This window comes from Mirounga leonina, unplaced genomic scaffold (assembly GCF_011800145.1).
Source record: "Mirounga leonina isolate KUSES-001 unplaced genomic scaffold, KU_Mleo_1.0 Mir_114, whole genome shotgun sequence".
In the NCBI taxonomy this organism is placed as follows: domain Eukaryota; kingdom Metazoa; phylum Chordata; class Mammalia; order Carnivora; family Phocidae; genus Mirounga; species Mirounga leonina.
In genome coordinates this window covers 14,565,287-14,587,943 of record NW_023270265.1, presented here as the reverse complement: position 1 = coordinate 14,587,943, position 22,657 = coordinate 14,565,287, and the positions used below count along the sequence as shown (strand labels likewise).

General features: G+C 50.9%; 1 protein-coding gene across 1 annotated transcript in view; it reads left to right on the top strand.

Moving 5' to 3' along the window:
- The window catches only part of TMEM273 (transmembrane protein 273), a 28,965-nt gene extending 7,609 nt beyond the window's left edge, over nucleotides 1-21,356 (top strand). The window contains exons 2-6 of the mRNA XM_035023770.1: nucleotides 11,171-11,224; nucleotides 12,107-12,247; nucleotides 13,464-13,494; nucleotides 17,490-17,513; nucleotides 20,903-21,356. Coding sequence (XP_034879661.1) covers nucleotides 11,171-11,224; nucleotides 12,107-12,247; nucleotides 13,464-13,494; nucleotides 17,490-17,513; nucleotides 20,903-21,029 — 377 coding nt within the window. The 3' untranslated portion in view covers nucleotides 21,030-21,356. The remainder of the gene's footprint in view (nucleotides 1-11,170; nucleotides 11,225-12,106; nucleotides 12,248-13,463; nucleotides 13,495-17,489; nucleotides 17,514-20,902) is intronic.
- The last annotated feature ends 1,301 nt before the right edge of the window (nucleotides 21,357-22,657 follow it).

The following is a 22,657-nucleotide window of genomic DNA, read 5'->3' as shown; positions in this document are numbered from 1 at the left end:
TGATATGTTTGTTTTCATTTTCATTTAGTTAATAAATATTTTGAATTCCCTTGGGACTTCCTCTTTGACCCATGAATTTTGTAGAAGTATCGTTAGTTTCCAAGTGTGGAAAATTTCCTGTTATCTTTCTATTGTTGATTTCTAGTTGAGTCCATTGTGATCCCACTTTGTATGAGTGAAATTATTCTAATTTTGTTGATGTCTGATGCAGAATGTAGTCTAGATACCTTGATATATCTTATATAAGAGCTTGAAGAGAATGCATATTCTGCTGGTGTTGGGTCCTGTTGCTTGATAGTATGGTTGAAATTTTTTATATTATTACTGATTTTCTGTCTAGTTGTTTTATCAATTGTTGAGAGAGGGCTATTGAAACCTTTAACTATAGTTGTGCATCAGTCTATTTTTCCTTTCAGTGTTATCGGTTTCTGCTTCACATATTTTACAGCTCTGTTGTTTGATTATAGAGATTTATGATTACTGTGTCTATTTGGTGGATTGACTCTTTTATCATTATGTAATATAATACAATGTCATGTAATATCTCTGGCCCTAATAATTTTCTGTGCTCTAAAATGTATCTGATATAAATATAACCATTCTTCTTTCTTTTTGTTAATGTCTGCATGGATTTCTTTCTTCATTCTTTTACTTTGTACCTATCTATATCATATTTGGGGTGAGTTTCTTGTAGACAGCATATGGTTTGATCATTTTTTAAATAAACTTTGCAAACCTGTTTTTTAATTGGTAGATATAAGCAATTTACATTTAATGTAGTTCTTGATATATTGGAGCTTTCAGTCAGCCACTTTATATTTTGGTTTCTCCTTGTTCTCTATTTTTCATTTCTCTTTTTCCTACCTTCCTGTGTGTTACTGGAACTTTTCTTAGAATTCCATTTGATTTGTCTCTAGTGTTTTTGAACATATTTCTTTTCATACCCTTTTCAGTGGTTGCTGTAGGTATTACATTATATATATATATATACATAACATATCACCATCTACTGTTGTCAACACTTTAACAGTTCTAGTGAAAAGTGGAAATTGTGTCTCTATGTTCTTTTCCTCTCTTAAATATTTCCTCTACATATACTGAGACCTATTTTAGACATGTTATTTTTTAGCCTAAACTGTCAAACAGAATTTAGAAATCTTAGAGGAGAATGAAAGTCTGTTTTGTTGACTCATATGTTTATGAGCTGTGACAGCCACACTTCGACCTCAGGCCACATGCTGCATCCAGTGGGGCTTCCAAGGTCCTCAGCCCATTTGCCTTCCTCTCTCCATCTTTTAGGATCTTCTTATGTTTGTTTTTGTATAATATCTAGGTTTTATGCTATATTTATTGAGAAGAATAGGGAAAAGTAAGCCTGGTCTCTCTCTCCAGAAATGGAGTTCTGAAATGAGTTTTTAAGAGCCTGGCGGATGGGTGATTGGGAGGAAGCTCTTTGGGGAGGGGGGCCTGGGCTCCTCTCAGACACGCAGCACTGATCCTGGGGGATCCTGAGGGAAGAAAATGCCCTCAGGTAAGGGCAGCGCCGTGACCTCAACAAAGTGCCTGCTGGAAATTCCCGGTGGTCCTTGAACCCTGGACGGGAGCTGGTGTGGCCATTACAGAGATCAGCAGACTTTTTCACTCACTTCCAAATTAAACCACTTGTGCTTCCTCTTGAAAGTCACTGTAAGCATCTCTGTCACATCCAGACCCTCATTTATTCTCCAGAATTGCCTGAACTGCTCCTTTTATTAAATTTGATTCCATTAAATAACAGGCTAATGGTTCTCAGTAAGATGAACTGGCTTGCTCTCTCCTGCTCGTCTGAACAAAACAGATGAGCAGCTGGGGAATTTCTGCTTGGAACCTGGCTGCAGCCCCTCAGAAACTTATGCAAACCTTTGGGCCATGTTGTCAAGGAGCTGCTGTCCAGGGGATGAGGTGAAGGGCCTGGAGCTGGGCACAAGGACGTCGGAGTTTTCGCTTACAGTAAGCAAATAATGATTTTTATCAGGCTCTGCTGTGACACAGAGTTAAGCCCCGATTGAAGGAGTTGAAAATCTACCGGAAGAACAGTTGCAATGTGGTATCTTAGATGATATGTAGGAAACATGGAGGGAGACAGAGTAAAAGCCCTGATCTGAACTAGGGTGTCCGGGAGGGCTTCCTGGAGGAGGAGTCCTATTGAAACTGTGGTCAACTTGGAGCCATTGTCCAGCCTATGTGCTAGTGTGAGGCCCTTTCCTGGAACCAGGCTGACCCAGGTTCCAACCCCAGGACCCTCCTATTCAGGAGTGTGAACGTATGTGTGCCCCCATATCATACATACGTTCAAATGCAAGGAGTTTTTTTCTTTCTGGTCTTGTCATAAAGTGTTTTCAAAGTTCAGGAACTGGGTCAGCATGCACCCATAAGGGAGGGGGGCTTGTTTGTGCCCTGGGCCACCAATAGTGAGGGTGGTGTGTCCAGGGAGGAAACCCAGCCTTGTGGGGGCCTGGGAATTAGACAGAAATAGGGGGACTGCTTTTATTTCAGTGACCAACAGGCATTCCTTGGCAGATAACCAGAAAATCTCACTTCTTTCCTCCACTTGGCAAGCTAGTTTGGGAGGCACGCCTCAGCGCTGGCCAGAAGTCCAGGGGGGGAAGGCGAGGTGTTGGGTAGAAGGCCGGGTGGGAAGGCTGACGGGGCCAGGCCCTGCCCTGATTCCCGCAGCATCCTGGCATTCCAGGAGACCCCAGCCAGGCTCCAATTCCTCCTGCTCTGCCCAGAAGACCAGCCAGCCAGCCTTCAGGCCCTTGGCAGGGCTGAGCTTCCCCCTCAGAAAGATGACCCCTGGAGAGTGGACTGCAGGGCCCTGAGGGGCAAGCGGGCTGGGTCATGTGTGGATAGATCTCTAACTTTTAAATATTTAGACTGTGGCACGCCCTGAACTCTGCGAATGTTAGGAGCTGCCTTGAAAAAGAAGTGTCCAGCGCAGACCCTGGCACACAGTAGGGCTCAGACAACCTTGGTCCTGGTAGATGGAGGCAGGTGGTGGGGTGTTGCCAAGGCCCCGGGGCTCTCATGTTGGCTGGGTGTTGTCGTTTCCGCCGCAGTGTCATGGGCCTTTCGCCCGTGGGCCAGGCCAGCAGTCATCCCGTAGCCCCGCCCCCGGGGCTCATGCTTCCCTCAGCCGGTCCCCGAGGACTGCAGAGCGGAGCTTCTCAGAGGCTGAAGAGCACAGTATGAATATTGCATGAATAATAAGCACGCCACCACTTAGCGGTTACGCAGCGCTTTCCCCCTTCCACAACACTTTACCATCATTAATTAGTTATTCTGCGCTGCTTCCAGCTGCCCCAGCTCTCTCTGCAAAGGCACTCTTGCAAACGGGCCTTCCCTGGTCCGAAGCCCTGAGGTTGAGTGGGTGGGCTGCCCCCCACCTGGCCTCACAAGCCTTCTGGAGGCCTCTGCCCGGCTCTGCGACTTCCGGTAATGTTGACGGGGAGGACAATCTTTCTGACCTGAGTTCCTGCCCAGAGCCGCTTCCTGGCGTGCAATGCTCCCCGCATCTCCCGTGGCCTTTGGAAAGCTGAGGACACCATCTCAAGTGGGTGGCTGAGGACCTGTGGAGGAGAGTTCCCTCCTGCACCTCGGTCCGTGCCCGCACACCCTCAGGGGATCCTCACAGCACCCTGTGTGTGGTGAGGAGGCTTCCTGGTCAGTCGCGTTGCAGAGTGGCTACCGAGCTGTGAGTCATGTCCTGTCTGGCCCCAGGCCACTGGATGAGCAGTGGCAGAATGGAGATTCAGATGCTCTGGTTCCAAGTGTCATTCCTTTCTACCCACCATGGAGTCAGTCATATGAAGCATTCATGCCCCCCTGGAGACAGTCAAAGATGGACCAACCCCCTTAACCGGGTTAAGCTGGGTGGCCCCATGGTGGGTCCTCTGGTCTTGCCCTCCTTGGACACCACCATGCACCCCACCAGGGCAGCCTTAAGCTCCCCTTGGCTTCCAGCACCTCCGGCTCCCTAAGGTTTCAGCAGCTCCCCTGCTAGGTGTGACAGCATTTGATGTCACTGCCTGCTGGCCAGCGTGGGCCTGGGACGCCTTGGGGGGCCCTGCCCCTTTGGGACTGCTCCCCATCCCTGGAGTGCCCTTGGTTCTACCTTGGGCCGAAGCCGGCTCCCTGCCTTCAGCCCCTCCATTAGCCTGGAAAGGTATTGATCAGTTTGGCTTCTGTAGCTGAGTGTTTTAATCCCCGTGTGTGAATCTTTAAGAATTAATTAGCAAAGACTGCGCAGGAAAAACAAAGTGGGCACAAGTTTTGGTACTGTCTGGTCACCCACCAGGATTATTTTCCTCTTAATTATGATGTTATTTCTGGAAGCTGGAGGCATTCTCCCCTGCGTTTGGGAGCCTCGGGTCGGCCTCTCTTTCCTCCTGGTGGCCTCCGGACTCTGGTTCCTGCTCAGGGCAGCTGTGTCCTGGCTAGCGGTCCCGTCCTCATCTTCTGGAAAGCCCCGAGAGCCTCAGTTTACCGGTGCCCCCTCACTGCTCTGACTCGCTGAGCTGCCTTTTTTACTCCCAAGCCCTTGTTCCCCCTCCGGCCTCTTAGCCTTTGCTGGTGCCTTTTCCTCTGCCTGGACACCTGCCCTGCCTGGCCCCATTACCCGCCTCCCCATCTTCACTAGGTCCTACTTGTCTTTTTGTTTTTAATTTAAATAATGCTTACTCCAGGGGCCCTTCTCTGACTCCCCCAGGCTGGGGGAGGCCCCCCTCTGTCCTCCCAGATGGCTGACGGCTGCGTACTTCCATGTGTGACAGGGACCCTGTGCAAGGAATTCCCTCTCAGTGGGCAGGTTCAGGCGGGCATCAGGGCGCACAGCTGGCCGGGCTGGGGGTGCTGAGCTGCGTTTGCGGAGCTGGTGGTCTGACTCCTCGTGTCCTCTGGCCGTGGACCAAGGCCCCTCGGAGCCGTCTTTGCTCTGCTGTCTTTTGTCCTCAGTTTTCCTTTCACTTTCTATCTCTGGACCGTGCATGGCTCCGGCAGGTGCGGGCTCTGCTCCAGGTCTAGGAGCTCTGCCGGGAAGCGGGGAACACCCCGGCCCCGGGAGAGGAGCAGCAAGGTCTGTTCACTCCGAGCTGGCCGCTGCAGTTCGGCCAGCGAGACCGGAAGATGAGATGGAGCAAGAGCAGTTTCGGGAGCTTCCCGGGCTTGGGGACGGGGAGCCTGAGGTTTCTGCAAGTCACAGCTGTGTCAGACCCCAGCGCACCCCCAGCAGCGGCTGGGAGCCGGAGCGCTCCGTCACCCAGGCCAGCCCAGGAGAGGACTGAGGCAGGATGCTCGCTGTGCTGTACTTGATCCGGGACCTCAGGCCACAGAGACAGAGGCATCCACGGCAATGGCAGCCACGTGTGTGCCACATGTGTTCCGTGGGCGTGCCACGAGAGTTTCCCATCTCAGAGTTACAGCAGCAATGGTCCCTCGCTTCTCCTTGGCTGAACTTCACCTCCCTCCCGAGCCTGCAGTATCACTCACTACTGGATACTCAGTCTTACCACTTGAAGTCACTTCTGGTCTCATGTTCAGTGGTTTGGGGGTCACTTCCCAGTTAGTTCAAGGTTCTCCCCTTCCAGCTTCTCTCTGCATCTCACAGGAAGAGAAACTGAGTTCCAAGGAATCTCACCTCTCATCCTGGTCCTGGAGAGAAGCTGCTTATCCTGAAGCATGTCCTTTGCGCTGTAGAACGGCCTGCTGGACGGCGTACACGAAGTGGGGGCAGAGGAGCGACAAGGTGGCAGGGGTGATCCTGAACAAACCCACAAAAAGGGGACTTCCAGGGGAGGTGGCTTTGTGCTAGGTCTTGAAGGATAAGAAAGTAAGAACTTTCCACGGGAACAAGGAAGGCGTTGCATCAAAGACAGCAGCCTGTGCCAGGGAGAGGGGCAATGGTGGCTTAGCCTGTGGATCCTAGCTGGATTTATCAGAGGCTGTATTGTGAGCAGCTTGTCTCCAGCCAGCATTCTCTGCTTCCCTCCCCGCCTCGCCAACCTGATTTCCAGTGATGCTTTATGAAGGACCTGCCACCCAAGTCATCAGGACTCCTCTGATTGCGGATGACAGTGACTTAGCTCAGATCAGATTAAGCTAAAGAAGGTGTTTCCTTACTAAGGTGACTGGTAAGTCAAGAAGAGGTGTTTCAGGCACAGCTGGATTCAGGCACTCAAAATCTATCTTTAAGACTTGGTCTCGGCTTGACCCTCTTCTGTGCGGGCTTCGGTCCCAGCAGGTTCTCTCCATCCAGTGGGCCTCCCTCAGCCCCACTGTTACCAACTCCAGAAGACACTCCTGTTTCTCCAAATTTCCCTCAAAGTCCCTGAGTTGAGTCTTACTGGCCTGAATTGGGTCCTCTGCCCCACCCCTCAACCAATCACTGCCGACAGGAAGCTGGAATATGTTAATTAATCAGGTATTCATGTCTTCGTCCTGGAGCCAGCCCTGGGGGAATCCTATGGAAGTGGTTCCCCAAAGGAAAGCCAAGGGACTGCTGGCAGCCAAGGGGCCAGGGGAGGCGTGCAGGCCACACAGCGAGCGTCCACCCTACATGTCCCCATTCAGACTTCCTCTACCTGGTGGAGATGGAGGTTTGCAGGAAGGTGCTGGACATTGCCCATGACACTGATTTTTCTGTCTCCCTTGTCACTGCATGAGCTCCTTTACCCGGGCTGGGGGTCTTGGGTTGCTCTTGGATGCCCTATCCGGAGCATACGGCAGGCACTTCCTGACAGCGTTGGGAGAGGACGGATGCCTGTCTAGACACTTAAAGCCCCTTTCTCTGGCTGGGAACATTAGAATCCATGAGATCTAAAGTTAGGAGCCATTCTGCAATATTTAGGTTCCAAGATGAAAAGGACTAGGCATCAGGTGACAAACACTTAGGGCGGCTTCTCCTTATTTTTGGTTCAGACACTTATAGAACGACATCTGAGTGCTTGCACACCCACTACCCCACAATTGGAACCGCATAGCCGGATTCCGCCCAAATAAGGGTGGTGAAGAGTTCCAGCCCCCATTGAGGGTGGGCCCAACAGGTGTCATGGACAGCACAGGAGGTCTGGACGTCAGGGAGGAGCTCTCGGTGGGTTAGAATCCAACTGAGATGGTGCAAGGCCACGCTGCACCCTCAGCTCCGTCTCAGAGAGCAGCCCTATCGCTGCCTTCCCCTGAAGGCTGCCCTCTCGTGTCTCAGGCGAGGGGACCCAGCAAGCCTCAAGGCTTCAGGACCACTTACTCTTGCAGGAGGCTCCTTTCTGTTTGGAAATCACTCGCAGAAGCAGGCGGTGTTCTACATGACTGGGGTGGGAGGGGCTGCAGAGAGGAGGGCTGGAGACTGGCTATTTCGGCAGGGAGGGGTGGAATAGCGTCCTTGGGCAGCAGCATGTTCAAAGGGGGCACGAAGAGGAAGCAGGGACTCTAGACTCAGAGCCATAAGTGCCTTTGTGCACCTGAGGGAAAGGCACCATCCCTCGGCAGGTGTAGCCTCAGGTGTGTGCCTTGGTGGGACCTCCTGGGCACACAGGGAGACTGAGGGTGGAGACCCATCTCAAGGCAGCTCTCCGCACTAGGTAGCAGCCAGGGCTGGGCTCTGAGGTCTCTGCTCCTGTCCCCCGTGCCTGGTTCAGCCTGAGGAGTGCCGACGGCCAAGTCGGAGTTGGCCAGCCCTGCGCCTGCTACTGCCTGATGAACCGGTCCGCACAGTCCCTCCCTGCCCCCCAGGGAGACGAGCCTTGGTACAGCCAGCCCCTGCCCGCCCCCCCTGGACTCTCCCCTGGGTTGCAGAGTCTGTCCTCTGGATGCCAAGCTTCCTCCTCCTGTTTGCAAAGAGAACCCAGAGAATTCCAGCAAAGAACGTGCCCTGCGACTTGCTCCTGGGGCTCTCACAGATCTGAATGCAGGAGCGTGCTCCTGGCTGTGCTGCTGGGCTATCCATCCTCCAGCTAGTTTGCAGAACCAGGGGAAATGAGCCCTGGGGCCTCGAAGGGGGTCTGTGGCCCAGGAGGGACTTCTCCCGTTCAAGACCCTGGCAGGAGGCGGGGGTAGCGTTGGCTGGGCTCGTGTGCTTATGATGGATCCTCACCCGGGGCCTTGTTAGAGCGCAGGGCAGAGACGCGGAGTGCAGGGGGAAGGCTGCAAGGAGGGAGTTCCCTCCCCAAGGAGGGGAAAGGCTGCCGCCGAGTGGCCATCTGGCCGGCTAGCAGGAATTACTGGGACCGATGTGTCCACGGCCCGGCCCCGTTTTGTCTGCCTGCAGCTGGAAGGGCACTCACTCAGTCCCTGACCCCAGACGTGGTAGGGGAGCCTGAAGCCCTGAGAGCCTGTTTGGGGCCAGGGACTAGGGGCCACCTCAGGGCTTGGGGCCAATACAAAATGGAACGTGGAGAGTGGTGTCTCAGTGCGGGTTGGGGTGAGAAGTGAGGGCTGAGCTGAACCCCAGCCATGGAGTCCCTGACAGGGGGTGCAGAAAGAGCTAAGGTTGAGGACAGTGTCACTGGTGGGCCAGGCAGATGAAGGAGGCTGGGCTGCCTGCTGAGCACTGGGACCCGGTACTGTCAGGGAGGGCAGGACCTGGCAGGTTTTTGACAATGTTCTTTCTCCTCTTTCCTTCTCAGTCCTGCCGCCAGAGGTCTGAGCTCCTATGGCCCAGCCTCCATTCATCCCTGTGTGACCAAGTCTCTTTGTGTTTCTTTCTCTCTGGCTCTCTGACATTTTCCATCTCGCTTTTCCTGACCTGTGTTCTTTCTTCTTTCTCCATTTAAGTTTCATCTCGGGCTCATATAAAGTTTTTACACTGCATGCCTCACAGTGCATCACATGGAGAGTGATGGTCACCAGCAGAAGACACAGGAAAGATGTTTGTGTATGAAGGGGCCAGGGGAGAGACTGTCCATCTGTGTGCCTGGCCCCACTTGCTGATGCTCTGCCCTGCCCTGTCCCCAGCCTGCTGCCCAGTAATGGCAGAGACGGGCCAGACTGGTGTCAGGAAAGGAGCCAGGGTGAGCACAGGGCGTATGCAGCTCTGAATTTTGGGCATCAGTCTGGAAGTCAGCTCCTAGCCCAGCTACTCATAACAGCCCAGACCAACCATGTGCAAAACAGAAGATTTTGTCCCATCCCTGGAGTGGTTTTCAATCTAGCTGGAGCAGCAGGTTTAATGTAAAGAATGTGAAGAAACAATGGAGCTTAGCAGGGGCTTGGGAGAACCCACAAGACCAAGGTCATATTGTACGTGGGGGTGTCTGTGTGAGTGGATAGAAAGACAGAAATCATTGAATTTCTTTTTTTTTTTTTTAAGATTTTATTTATTTATTCGAGTGAGAGAGAATGAGAGATAGCACGAGAGGGAAGAGGGTCAGAGGGTCAGGGAGAAGCAGACTCCCCGCTCAGCAGGGAGCCCGACGTGGGACTCGATCCCAGGAATCCAGGATCATGACCCGAGCCGAAGGCAGTCGCCTAACCAACTGAGCCACCAAGGCGCCCCAGAAATCATTGAATTTCTAAGAGGACTTGTGATTAGAACAAGGTTGTGTGCTTTTGCTGCATAACTCCCCAGCTTTATCCATCGACTAAGTGAAGCCACCAGAAAAATCCCAAAGTCCATTATGATGATCCCTTCCCCATCAAACACATGCAGAGCAAGATGTCCTCTGTAGAGTGTCGACCCAACACGTCACCCCAGGCAGCATTGTCTGTAGTCAGCAGACATGGCCCTCGGCCATCATTCAAGCTCCGATAGGTAGGGAATTGGGAGGTGAACTTCTTTTGGAGCTAAGCTGGGGAAGATTCGGCCTCTCCCAATGAAGTCACCTGCTTCCTTTGAGAAGCAGGGGTCATGGCACTTCTTGCTTCTGCCTTTGCCTGGAAGCTTGTACCTAGAACCAGGCTTGGGTCTCATCATCCGCCCACCCCAGCCCAAGCCCCTCCAGCCCTTGACCTTGTGGTTTGTGGCATCATTCCGTTAGCTCCCTGGGGTTCGAGTTTGCAGGGCGTCACAGGCTCCCAGTGCAAGTGTCATGGCTCAGACCCTGGCCCTGCCACGTTCCACTTCCCTTGGACTTTGGGCCCATTATCAAGTCTTCAGTGCCTCTGGTTCCTCATTCATCACACAGAGATAATCGCACCTAGCTCCCAGCGATGTTGCTGTGAGTACTAAGTGCATTCCTGCAAGTGCCTCACCTGGTTTTGCCTCGAAGTAAGTGGCCAATTACTGGACGCCTTCCCCTGCAAGGCCTACAACTCTGCTGTGGGTCTTTGAGGGCCGGTCTGCAGGGACTGTGGCCCCAGCCTGAGCCCCGTCTCCTGATGGAAGCTTTCAAGCTCTGGCCGGAAGCATGAGGCATCTCTGCAGTGTGATCTGTCACCACCATTCATTCAGCAAACGTCTGTTAATTCCTCCTTAGTGCCAGATGCTGTGTCAAGTGCTGGGGTAGAACATTCCACAGGGCACAGACAGCACAGAGGGGCGACTGGCGAGAAGGTGCAGCCAGTGGATTCATAGCTGAGAAGCTCTTAGGACGGAGGGTGCCTGGCACACAGCAGTGCTCCGTAACATCGTTAAATAAACGGTGTGGTCACTTACGGTGGCTGAGAACAGCCCCCGTGGAGCACACAGCTGAGCCAGGCGTGGGGGCTCAGGAGGAAGCAACATGGGAACCGAGACGAGGGGAAGGAGGAGAGGCGAGAAGATGGGGCCGGGCAGAGGGAAGGGCCCAGAGGCAGCAGAGCCCCCAGCCTGCGTGGGGAACTAGAAGCAGTGTGGTCTGGCTGGAATGAGAGGCTTCGTGGGAATGACAGAAGGGGCTAAAGAAGCAGGCAGGGGTCAGAGTGTGGGTCTGGAAGGCCATGTGGAGGAGCCGGCTGAACGGAGCTCAATGGAACCGTGCTCCCAGCATGGGGTGGGAGGAGGGCGCTGACATCCCTGCCAGGCTCCAGGACGCTCCATGGCAACCAGCAGCCCCCCTCTGTGTTCCTGAGGCTGGACGCCAAGCAGCAGAGGTATCTGTGCCAGGCCTTTCCGGACCTGTGGGACACAGTGGTTGGGGACAGGGCTTTGGCCCTCCACCCCTGGTCTGATCATGGCCACCAGTTTGGTTCTAACCAGACTCTGGGTTTTCTTTCTTTGCAGATGTTGGAGGAGCTCCAGTGTTAGCAACGGGCAAGTCTGCTGAGGCTGAAATTGGTAGGTGGCTGCCCAGCTTCCTCTTTGTGCAGGGCTGAGGGGGCGGGAGGGGCAGGGGTGGGGTGTGCTGGGAGCGTGGCAGGTTTCCTGCCAGTCTTCACCGAACAGGGGCAGCACTCACTTCCACATCTGCCCGAGGAGCTAACACAGTTTTACCCCAGGGGCAGGGACCTGCTTGAGAGCCTGTCTCCAAAGGGCACGGGAGTCACCAGGGTCGCCCTTGTCTGCTCTCTGTAGGATGAGCGGCTCCAGCCCCCACAGAGCCCTGCACTCTGCCATGCCTCCCCCTCCTCCCTCCACCTGCACGGTCCCAGCTCCTCTCTACCTCAGGGGCTCCCCTCCACCTCAGGGGCTCCCCTCAGCAGGCACGGTGTGGTCTGCAGACTGTGATCTAGAATCTTCACCCCTTTTCCTCTGGGAAGGCTCTCGGCTTCCATGCCAGCCCAGGCCAGCCCATTACCCTCGCGTTAGGGCGAGTTCCCATCCACCCCCGCTGACTGCAGGCCTCTCAAGACAGAGTCACATCTTTTCCTTTGCCTTCCATGCTCACCACAGAGCAGGCAGCCGATTAACACGTGCTCGATAAATGAATTAACGCAAAGGCAAGTGAGGTAGGGCTAGGGGAGGCCGGAGAAGGGAGCCATCAGCTGCTGGGGAATGACTCCCATGGCTGAAGCGAGCCGGATGGGGTTCCAGGAGGAGAGGATGGGGGGTGGGTGAGGGGCGGGGGGAGGATATGGCCCTGGGCTTCAGCCGATTGGAATGTGGAGTTTTCGGGTGACTTTGGACTTCACCCCGAATGTGAAGGGAGCTGTAGATGAAAGACCTTTGCAGGCTGGTGCCTGATGGATACCCATTGGTCAATTCCTCCCTGCCCTGCAGATATCAAGTACGCCATCATCGGGACGGCTCTGGGCGTCGCCATATCAGCTGTCTTCCTGGTCTTGAAGATCTGCATGATCAGGAAACATTTGTTTGATATCGACTCCTCGGACTTGAGAAGCACAAACCCAGGCTTCAACGGTAAGGGAGCAGCGACCTCCAGCCCGGATCTGCCCCGCCCAGACCAGGATCAGTCCTGGCAGCCTGAGGCCCCGGGAGCCCCTCCAAAACTTGGCTAGAGAAAGACTGACAGACTAGGTCGAAAAGAAACACAGTGACCTCTCTGTATCTCTGTCCATCTCTCCCCTTCCCCACTTCTCTCTCTCTCTGTACTTTTCGATTTCTAAGAATCAGATTTCTTGGAGAAAGGGTGGGGGAATGGAGGTGAGCAGGCTTTGGACAGAAATGTCTATTTCCGTATCCAAAAATGTGACCAGATAAAATGGATCCCAGGAGGTGATGAGGCTGGGAGGGTGGCAGACGTGCTGCTGAGTTTTTTTTTTCCATGAACTGGGCAGGTCCTACTCGGAGCCGTGCTGTGTCCTCTTGGTCCAAACAGGGCTGGGCTGATGTGAACCCTGGCGTGGTTCTCAGTGTCCTTGTGGCACCTGCCGGGAAGCTCAACCCACAGACCCAGCAGTCAGTCTGTGAGTTTTGATAGCAAAATACAGCACTGATTCGCATCCCCTTTCTCTCGAGATGGGACTTGCAAAAATCATTCCCAGTCCTGTCAGCCTGCTTAATGGGATCATCATGCAGTTTTCCAGGACATTTTCCAGAGGATGAGGAGGAAGGAGCCTCACTGTGTGTCTGGAAAATGTGATTATTATCCGCGAAGATATGCAAAAGGGGGAGTCTGGGCCAGGGGGAGGAACCACAGCCCTCCAGGGCTTCCTGGGATGCCAGCATGCTCGACTGCACGAGGGGTTTAACTGGTCATAGGTGTTTATTTGCCATTATTTTTGTATCCCTATGATTAGGAAGGGAGAAGAAACAGCCTCTTCATCACATAGTGGGAGATGTGCTAGATCTTTAGACCAAGAGGGTCCGGGAGCAGCAAGCGAAGGGGGTGATGAGGAGTGATGGGGGTAGGAAGGCTCCAGGGAAGGTTCAGTTAAGTGCCCAGCTAAGGGGGGCTCAGTGATGGGACCTGGATAGAGAAGCTCCAACAGAGCCAAAGGAGAAGGATGAAGAGCACTCAGCCCAAGACCACCATCCTCAGCGGCCCCAACCCAGGGAGCCTTTCGGAGCTGCCCGAGTCAGCTTGGCTCTGCCTCGCTCCTGTTTGCCTGACACTGAGTGAGCCGTGGCACTGATCACAGTGTCCCCTTCCTAATGCCCTGCTTTCTCTCTTTAGATACCATCACACTAAAGAAGAGAGTCCCAAGGTAAGGTCACTATCGTGGTAAGTGCGGGGTATCATTTTCCCTCCTGTTTTATTCATTGTGCTTCTTTGCCTGTCATCCTAGCTCTTCTCTCCACTCCAAAATGCTTCCTAGGAGACTAGACTGCACCCCATGCCCCCTTTTCCCTTCTTTGCTTCAGTGGGCAGAAGTCATGAGAGTGCAGGGCCACAAGGTACAGTAGCCAAAGGGGGCTTGAGCTTGCCTCTGCGTACTCTCAGTTACATTCTGCCCCACCTCCCACACAGAACCCCTCAGTACATTCCCCCCAGAACTCAGAATGAGGTCCCTAGCCCTTGCCATGACCTACTTGGGAAGCCCATATGGACTGCTCCAGGTTACTTGGCTTCCCTGCTGCCATGAGCCACACTGCTCTTCTGCACAGAGACTATATGTCCTCTGAGGACAGCCCTGCCTCAGGACCTTTGCACTTGCTGTTTTCTGTTACATGGAATGCTCTTCTCCCAGATACCTATAAACTTTGCCCTTCATTTCCTTCGTATCTCTGCTTCAAGGCCACCATTTCATTTTGGATGGCCTGTTTAAAATAGAAACCCCTTCCCCTGATCATTATCTTGCCCTCACCTACCTTTATTTTTCTTCATATTACTTTCCCTTCACTGACATTATGTGATATATTTCTTCATCTATTTCTTTTGATGGTTTTCCCCCTGAAGTGTAAGGTTCTTGAGGGTGGGGTCTTTCTCTTCATCTTTGTGGCTCTGGCATTTAGCACCACGCCTGGAACAGAGCGGGTACTTGTATATGTGTTGAATGAATGAATGAATGGGCGTTCAGGCATAGGCTAGGTGCTGAGGAATAAGGGAAGACAGGCTCCCTTTCCATCTGCAGGGGACAAAGGCACATCGTGGGTGCTCGTTGCAGGGTGTTGGGGCCAGGGGGGTGTTGTGACACAGCTAAGTATGCGTTGCCTTGTGCCTGGGGGATGCAGAGGGGTCCAGCTGGGAAGCAGGACGTCTAGGGGTGCAGGCAGCACTGGGATTGCATACGGAGGGATGAGAAGAAGTTTCCCTGGGGGAAGCAAGAGAAGTGTACACAGGCAGAAGGCACGCCGAGGTGTGTCAGTGTGCACACCCAGGGAACAAATGTTCCGTGTGACAGGAGCCAATGCTTCACACGAAGGTCTGCAGAGAAAAGGTTGGAGAGAGGGGTGGTTTCACTCAGGGTCTTACATGCTAAGTGAAGGAGTCTGCACCCTATCCTGAAACTTCTGCTCAATCCCTGATGGATTCTAGGCAGGAGAGGGATGGAAGAGCGTTTCCGCTGTAGTGGCATGGGGGGGGGGGCGCTGGGGACAGGGACACCTGCTGGGAAGCCCTTTGAGGGCTTCAGACCTGCTGCAAAGCCCTGCTGGGCAAGGATCCGAGCGATACTGAGGCGGTGGGCACTGAGCCAAGGTGCAGCCACCAAGACGGAAGAATCCAGAACAGTACAGAGTTTGTGGGGGTGGAGAGGCCCCAGGGGGGTGGTGCCCTTGGGAAGTAGGGGTGGAACAGGAACAGGTTTGGGCAATGGACTTGGGGGCTGAGATGGGGACTCCTTTTTTAAACACAGTGAACCTGAGGCTTCTGGAGACTTCCATGTAGAGGGGGTGCTCAAGAAGGGCTGGCATGCAGACAGAGGTCTGGGCTGGGTGGGGTGGTGGGTTTTAGAGGGGACCTGGGCTCCCCTCCGGTTCTTCCCCAGAGCCTGGCGCTCAGTAAATGCTATGGCGTGTGTATGGGAGGAGGGGTGGATGTGAGAGGGAAGAGAGAGACGGATGTGTGGCATGCTGTCGTCAGGGTGATGGCCTCGGGCTGAACTGGAAACAGATTTTCTTGAGAAGTTCACTTTCCTGAGGATCTCCCCTCCTTTAGATATTCTGGTTTCCGGGCCCTTACTGAAGAGTGTTTCATCAGCTCTGCCTGCAAGCATTGCCCCTCTTCTTCTCTGACTCTCACTGTCTCTCTCTGTTCCATCCTCCCCAATCCCCACCCAGCCCACACTGTTTGGCCCCCCCACAAAGGGCTTGGATGGGGTTGGGCGGGGGAGAGGAGTGTGACCATTTTCCTTATCATCCAAACCAGGACTTTGGGAGAGTGAAGAGGCATTGCTAATAACCGTGTTAGGATCTAGGTGTAAACCTGGATAGTTCTAGGAAAACTGGAGCATGCGGCCAGCCTGGGGTTAGTGGGGCCATGAGACAGTGCTCTCCAGGCCCCTCTGTGGCCACGCAGTTCTCCTCTTGCTGGCAATGTCACCTCCTCTGTACCTGGGGTTCTCGCGCAGGGGAGGGTTGGGTGACCCGTCCCAGGGAGCTTTTGGAAACGTGTCATGGAATTGGGGGCATTTACAGGCGGGGGACCACAACACCATGTGTCACCCACACTGGCTAAGTTGTCCCATTCGTCTTTATAGAAGAAACATGCTAAACATGCTAAACAGCTCTCAAGTGCCACCAAATCCATGAGACCACTTACAGGGGAAAGTCGAATTCCAAGTTGCTGGCTCCTGCTGGCCCTCTCTTTCCCAGCCCTGCGGGGCCTTCTCGCCCGGGGAGCTCTGTCTCCTGGCAGCCCTTGGGGCATTGGCATGGCGCTGGGTTCCACTGAGGCTGCAGCTGGGTCCCCTTGCCAGGAGGACACCCAGGGGCAGCACTCCTACTGCTCTGGGCTGGGCGCTGACTCAGGCTCTCCCACTATAGAATCTAGGCAGCCTGACCTTCATCAGGGGTTCAAACAGGGCTTTGGGCAGACGGGGCTATGGGAGGCCATGGACTGAGTCTGGTAGGATGAGAAGGATTAACTCCTGATGTGCAGGAAGAGGGGACCTGGACATGAATAGATGCACCCCAGACCTAGAGCCTGCATTGCCTTTTGGGGGTCCAGCTGGTCTCTGCGGTGGGCAGTACAAGATGGGAGTCAGCTCTGCGTAGATGGGGGATGTCTGTGATGGTGGACTCTACCCACCGCATGGCCTCTGGGTGGCTACAGACTTTTACACCCACCTCTGCTGGGTGGCTACAGACTTTTGCGGCAGGCTGTGGCCCTCTGTCACCAATCAGTGGTCGTAGTGACCTCACCACCTGGGCATGGGCTGGGCGTGCTCCCTTGGCCAAACCACCCCCACACATGGAAGGGCACTTGGAGTTAGGGTACTTTGCCTTGGAAACTTCAGTGCCCCCCAGAAGTCTCTGCAGACACTGTGTCAGGGCTATCTTAGTCATGGAATTCAAAAAAAAGGAAGAGTTCCCAAATCCTAATTTCCAATCGCGTGCATGTGGTTTTGGGGGGTGGGGGGGGGATGGAGAAGCTGTGATGGTTTGTAGCAAGTGACTGACACACGTGTGTGTGTGTGTGTGTGCGTGCGCTGTATACAGTACAACCAACCACTTTAAAAGCATTGTTGAAGCAACGGTCGCTGCGGATTTATGTTCCCATGTATAAGCATGTCAGAACATGTCCCGATTTTGCGTGCGCTTGGAAGTTCTGAATTCTTTTGAAACATCAGAACCAGAGGAGGCAATTTCCATCGTCCATCCGGATGGGGTGGCTGCGCAGGTCACTCACAGACGACCATGGTGAAAGTGAAGTCCCAGAAAGGGAACACGGGCAGGGCGCAGGTGGCTGGAGGGAGGGAAGGGAGAGATGCAGGGCAGGGGTGCGGGGGGCGGCTGGGTGGGAGCCCTCCTGCCCACACCCCCCGCACCCCCCCCATTTAGCCCCCCACCACGTGCGGGGAGCTGTTCTTGGCACAGATCACACCCGAGCTCCTCCTCAAACAGGGATTGTTGAAGAGAAGGGAGGCACACTTCAAGTTTCCAAAAGTAACACTAGATGGAGTCAGGCTGAGTCAGGAAGAAGTTAGACCCGAAAGGAAAATTTAAGGACAGGCAAGCCATTCTCCTGGAGCAAAACTTCGCATGTGCTTTTTGTCACGTAGGAATGATTTAATGAACATCCGATTCTCCTGTTTTGCAGGTCAAACCTCAGTTTCTCCGAAAGGTGAGTTGTGAGAGCGATCACTGGTTCTGAAAGGGAGAAAGGCGGTGGCTGTCCCCAGGCGGCCACCATGCAGGATGGGAGGGGATTGCTAACCACGAGCCACGACTCCTCGTGCCTTGGCTGGGACACAAGGAGTCCACATCTTCTTCTTTCTTTATTTTTTTTTTCCCTCCAGAAAGTCTTAATTTAGTGGTACTTCAGGATGATTTAAAATGAAGCCGTGGGACCTTTGCCTGATTAGAGCTGAGAAAATGGGATTTTAGAAACAGGATAGTTAACTTTCTTCTTTTGTCAAATTTTTCCCTAAAGGTCAATCAAACCATGAACTCTCCAACTTAGTCCACGTGATTACAAAAAAAAATTCCAAAACTTTGCGTCCTCAAGCTATCGATTTGGCTGAAGTGTCTGTTTCCCCTGTTGCTTTCGGGTCTCGCAGTGGACGAGGTCTGAGCGTGCGGGATTGGTCACGGGTCATGCTCCCTAGGCCCACTTGCCTGCGCCTCATGCATTGCCCACGTGCTCTCACCTTCCTTCTTTTTGAAAACTCTTTAAATCCACCAGAGTTGAAAGAACAGTGCAAGAAAAACATACACATCTTTCACCTAGATTCCCAAGTTAATATTTCCCTCCATTTGCTTTATTCTGTATACATGCAGTTTTTTCTGATCTACTTAAAAATTAGTAGGAATATCACCCCTAAGTTAGTAGAGATATTTCACCCCTAATTATGTAACCAAGTGTCTCCTGCATAATCACTATATGATGACCACACCTAAGAAAATGACCAATATTTCAGGAATGTCATTTATTACACAGCCCATATTCAAATTTCTCTGATTGTTTCAAAAGTATCTTTATAACTTCAGTCTTCCAAACCCAGATCCATGGTATTTGATTTTTGTCTCTGTTTCGTCTCTTTTTGTGTTGGACAACTTCTCTGCTTTCTTTCCCTGCGTCATTATCAATTTTGAAGTACTTTTGTATGATGTCCCGTCTTCAGGACTGGTCTGATTGTTTCCTCCTGAGTAGATGCCGATTGAGACTTTTGTCAAGAACACCACGGAGGTGACACTGCGTGTCTGACACTGTACTGTGTCAGGAAGTGCATGACGCCAGGCTCTGTCACTGTGGATCTGATGCTGCCTTTGATCACTTTTTAAAAAAATTTTATTTATTTGTCAGAAAGAGAGAGTGAGCACAAGCAGGGAGAGCGGCAGGCAGAGAAGAAGCAGGCTCCCCGCTGAGCAAGAAGCCTGAGGCGGGGCTCGATCCCAGGACCCTGAGATCATGACCTGAGCCGAAAGCAGATGCTTAACCGACTGAGCCACCCAGGTGTCCCTGCCTTTGATCACTTGAATAAAGAAGTGACTGCTAGATCTCTGTGTCAGGGAGACAAATTTTCCTCTTTGTAATTAGTCAGTAATCTGAAGGGTGATACTTTGAGACCACGTGAACATCCTGACTCTCCAGTGATTCTTCACCCAATGATTTTATATCTGTTCATGATCCATGTTTGATCCAGTTATTGCATTGGGGGGGTTACAAAACACTGAGTTTCTAACTCTAGCATCCCTTCTGCATTTAATAGCTGGTATTCTTCTGGATAAAAAGACCTTTTCCTTCCCCCTTTTCTCTCTTATTTGTTGAATATCATTACTGTGGACTTCAACATATTATATAATTCATTGCCATCATGGATCTTTGTGATGTTCAAATTGTCCCCAGTTTGTCCAGTACCAGTCACTTCTTGGTAGCTTTTGAGCATTTCTTAGATTTCTGGGGGTTTTTTTGTTTTTTTTTTCCCCACACAGCACAGTATCCCAGGCTCACCTTGTACTATCCCTGCTCATACCTGGAATCACCCATGTACCCTTTAGATCCCTGGTTTTTCTTTTTTCTTTTTTTATGTGGAATAGCTTTTAGAAGCCAAGATGTGGGCACAATGTGTGCTCATGGCTTCTGAGACATCATTGCTTCTAGGCCCTCTCAATGGGCAGAGTCAGGAAATGTGTATTTAAATCACAAACTCGGGCGCCTGGGTGGCTCAGTTGGTTAAGCGACTGCCTTCGGCTCAGGTCACGATCCTGGAGTCCCTGGATCGAGTCCTGCATCGGGCTCCCTGCTCAGCAGGGCTGACCCTCCCCCCTCTCATGCTCTCTCTAGCTCATTCTCTCTCAAATAAATGAATAAAATCTTTAAAAAAATAAAATAAAATAAATAAATAAATCACAAACTCAATACCATAAGGTTCTACTTAAGCTTCCCCCACTGGGTATTTTTGTTTTGCTTCCTCCAAAGTGAAAACCCTGTTCCATATAAATATTTTTACCCTTTTGCTCTATCCTCTAGTAGTACCCACAATACTTCCACAATCACAGCACTCTACAACTACAAACCTGCTTAGTAACTTGAAGATTTCTTTGCAGTTCTTTTTCTTCTTAGAATTTAGCCCTCTGTGTGTATCAAGTATTATATTCAAATTGAACTAATTATTTTCTCTGTGTGGTTATGCTATCAATTTGATATAGGGTTTGTTTCCATGTGTATACTATTTTAATGTTTCCTTTCTTATTTCTTTTACTTTAATTCTATTTTCTTGAGTTTGTAAAACATGTATATGGTTCAAAGATAAAAAATATGTAAACAGGGTGCCTGGGTGGCTCAGTTGGTTGGGCAACTGCCTTCGGCTCGGGTCATGATCCTGGAGTCCCTGGATCGAGTCCCGCATCGGGCTCCCTGCTCAGCAGGGAATCTGCTTCTCCCTCTGACCCTTACCCCTCTCATGTGCTCTCTCTCATTCTTTCTCTCAAATAAATAAATAAAATCTTTTAAAAAAAATATGTAAACAGGCAAATTCAGAGAAGTCTCACTCCCATACCTGTCTACTCTATCCTGTCCCCACCCACTGCGTGGAGATAACTGTTTTCAAGAGTCTCTGCTTTTTCTTCGCATATTCCTTTTAAAATATATATTTAATTAAAATTATATATATATAATTTCCATAAAATTAAAAAATGTTTACATACGTACATATATATATTTTTTCTAGTTCTTGTAAGGCTTTATTTTTTATTTGGATCTCTGATCCATTTAATATTTATTGTGGTGTGTAGGATGCAATTTTGTCTTTTTCCCAAATGGCAATCTATTTCAGTATCATTATTGAAAATATTATTTTCCCCAGTTTTATTTGCAATCTTTATTGTGTTCTAAATTTCCATGTGTACTTGGACTATTCCTAGACTTTATATTATTTTCCATGGTATTTGTGAATATTCATGTGTTAGTACCATGCTCTTACTCGTGCGTGCTTCATGGTTCGCTCCACTATCTGGCGCACTCCCATTGTGCTTTCTATTCAGGGACACGTTCTTGCTATTCTCTTCTAGCTATTCTTGCACATTTGTGTTTCCATATGAACTTCAGAACCAACTCCAGAATCTACCCATGGAACAAACACCTTTTTATTTTTGCTGGGGTTGCATTACGTTCATGTATGAGGCTCAAGACGATTGACTTCTTTATGATGTTAAGCAGTCCTTCCTGGAAAGGTAAATTTTTTTGCAAGTCTGTGTTTATGTGTCTGAAGAGAGTTTTTGGCTTTTACCTTATGGGTTTTTCACATTTCTTGTTAAGTTTATTCCTAAATATTTTTATGTTTTTGTTGCTTTTATGAATGGAGTTTCCCATTATGTCTCCTACTTGGTCATTGATTGCTTATGGATTATTTTTGTATGTTAATGTTATCGTGACAGCCATACCGAATGCTTTAATTGTATGTGTGTTCTTCTGGATTTCCTTGAGTTTTCATAATATTATGTCATCTGCCAAATTGTAGATCTCCTTTCCCAGTTCTTTTTTTTTTTTTTAAAGATTTTATTTATTTAAGAGAGAGAGAATGAGAGAGAGCACATGAGAGGGGGGAGGGTCAGAGGGAGAAGCAGACTCCCTGCCAAGCAGGAAGCCAGATGCGGGACTCGATCCAGGGACTCCAGGATCATGACCTGAGCCGAAGGCAGTTGCTTAACCAACTGAGCCACCCAGGCGCCCTCCTTTCCCAGTTCTTATGCCTCTGTTTTCTCCTCTGTGATTGCATTGGCTAAAACCACCAGTATTAAATAATAGTGGAAACAGTGCAGATACAGTCTCCAAAAGTCTTCTTCTTTTTCTCTTAATCCCAAGCCCGGGTCTGCAGCCTGATTCACCTGCTAGTCCAGCCAGCAGCTAATATTCCAGCCTCTGTCCTGCCTATCTTTTCTTGTATATTGTGCTTGTCTGTCTAGGGGCTGGTGAAACACCTGTATGCAAAGGAATGACTGCTTCGTCAGAGAACAACTTCCTCCTTGGAGGAGCTCACAGGTGCCACTTCCTCAGCTCAGGGCCATCAGGAGTGGGAGGAGGCTGCCTTCTTGGTTTTCCCATCTTCTGGAGACATCAGTATTTCAAGAACAAATGCTGCATAGGCCCAGCCACTTTGGATCCTCTTAACAACACCTGAAAGGGCCATTTGAACTCAGAATTTGTTAAAGATGATAGAAGGGATGAAATTTCTGTTGAGCTCCTGGACCTCAAGACCATGAACTTAAACCCTGATTTTTGGGCCTACCATATTTTAAAGGAGAAGCACAAAAATCTGACAGCCTTTAGACTCTCTTGGAATCCCTTTAGACTTCTCTGTCACCATCCTTGCTTGTTTCCAACTTGCTTATCTTCCATGTTGCCTCTGTGGCCATCAAGCTCTGTAACCCTGACCTCAATGTGTGTCCTTGGTCCCCCACACATGGGATAGGTAGGTACTGTCTCTTTTATGGCCTTTGGCTTGGCTTATCAAATTGATGTTTCACTCTGCCCCATCTTTCTATTGTTGTACTTTCTCCCATGTTAGATATCAAGACATTGAGACAGCATGCACAATCGAACGGCATAAACAAGTATGCAACATTCAGTGTAAACATAAATATGCCATTCTGTTAAAATTAGGACTGTTATGAGAAACTGCAGTGAAGTGTTGGTGTGAATTCAGTCTGTGCATGGAGGTGTCGGCGAGGCCTGTAGTTGAAATTGGCCACAGCAGGGTCTGTGCCCTACTTGCAGCCTGAATATTCAGGGTCCTTGAGACATGAAGACCATGGAGTCTTCTGGTC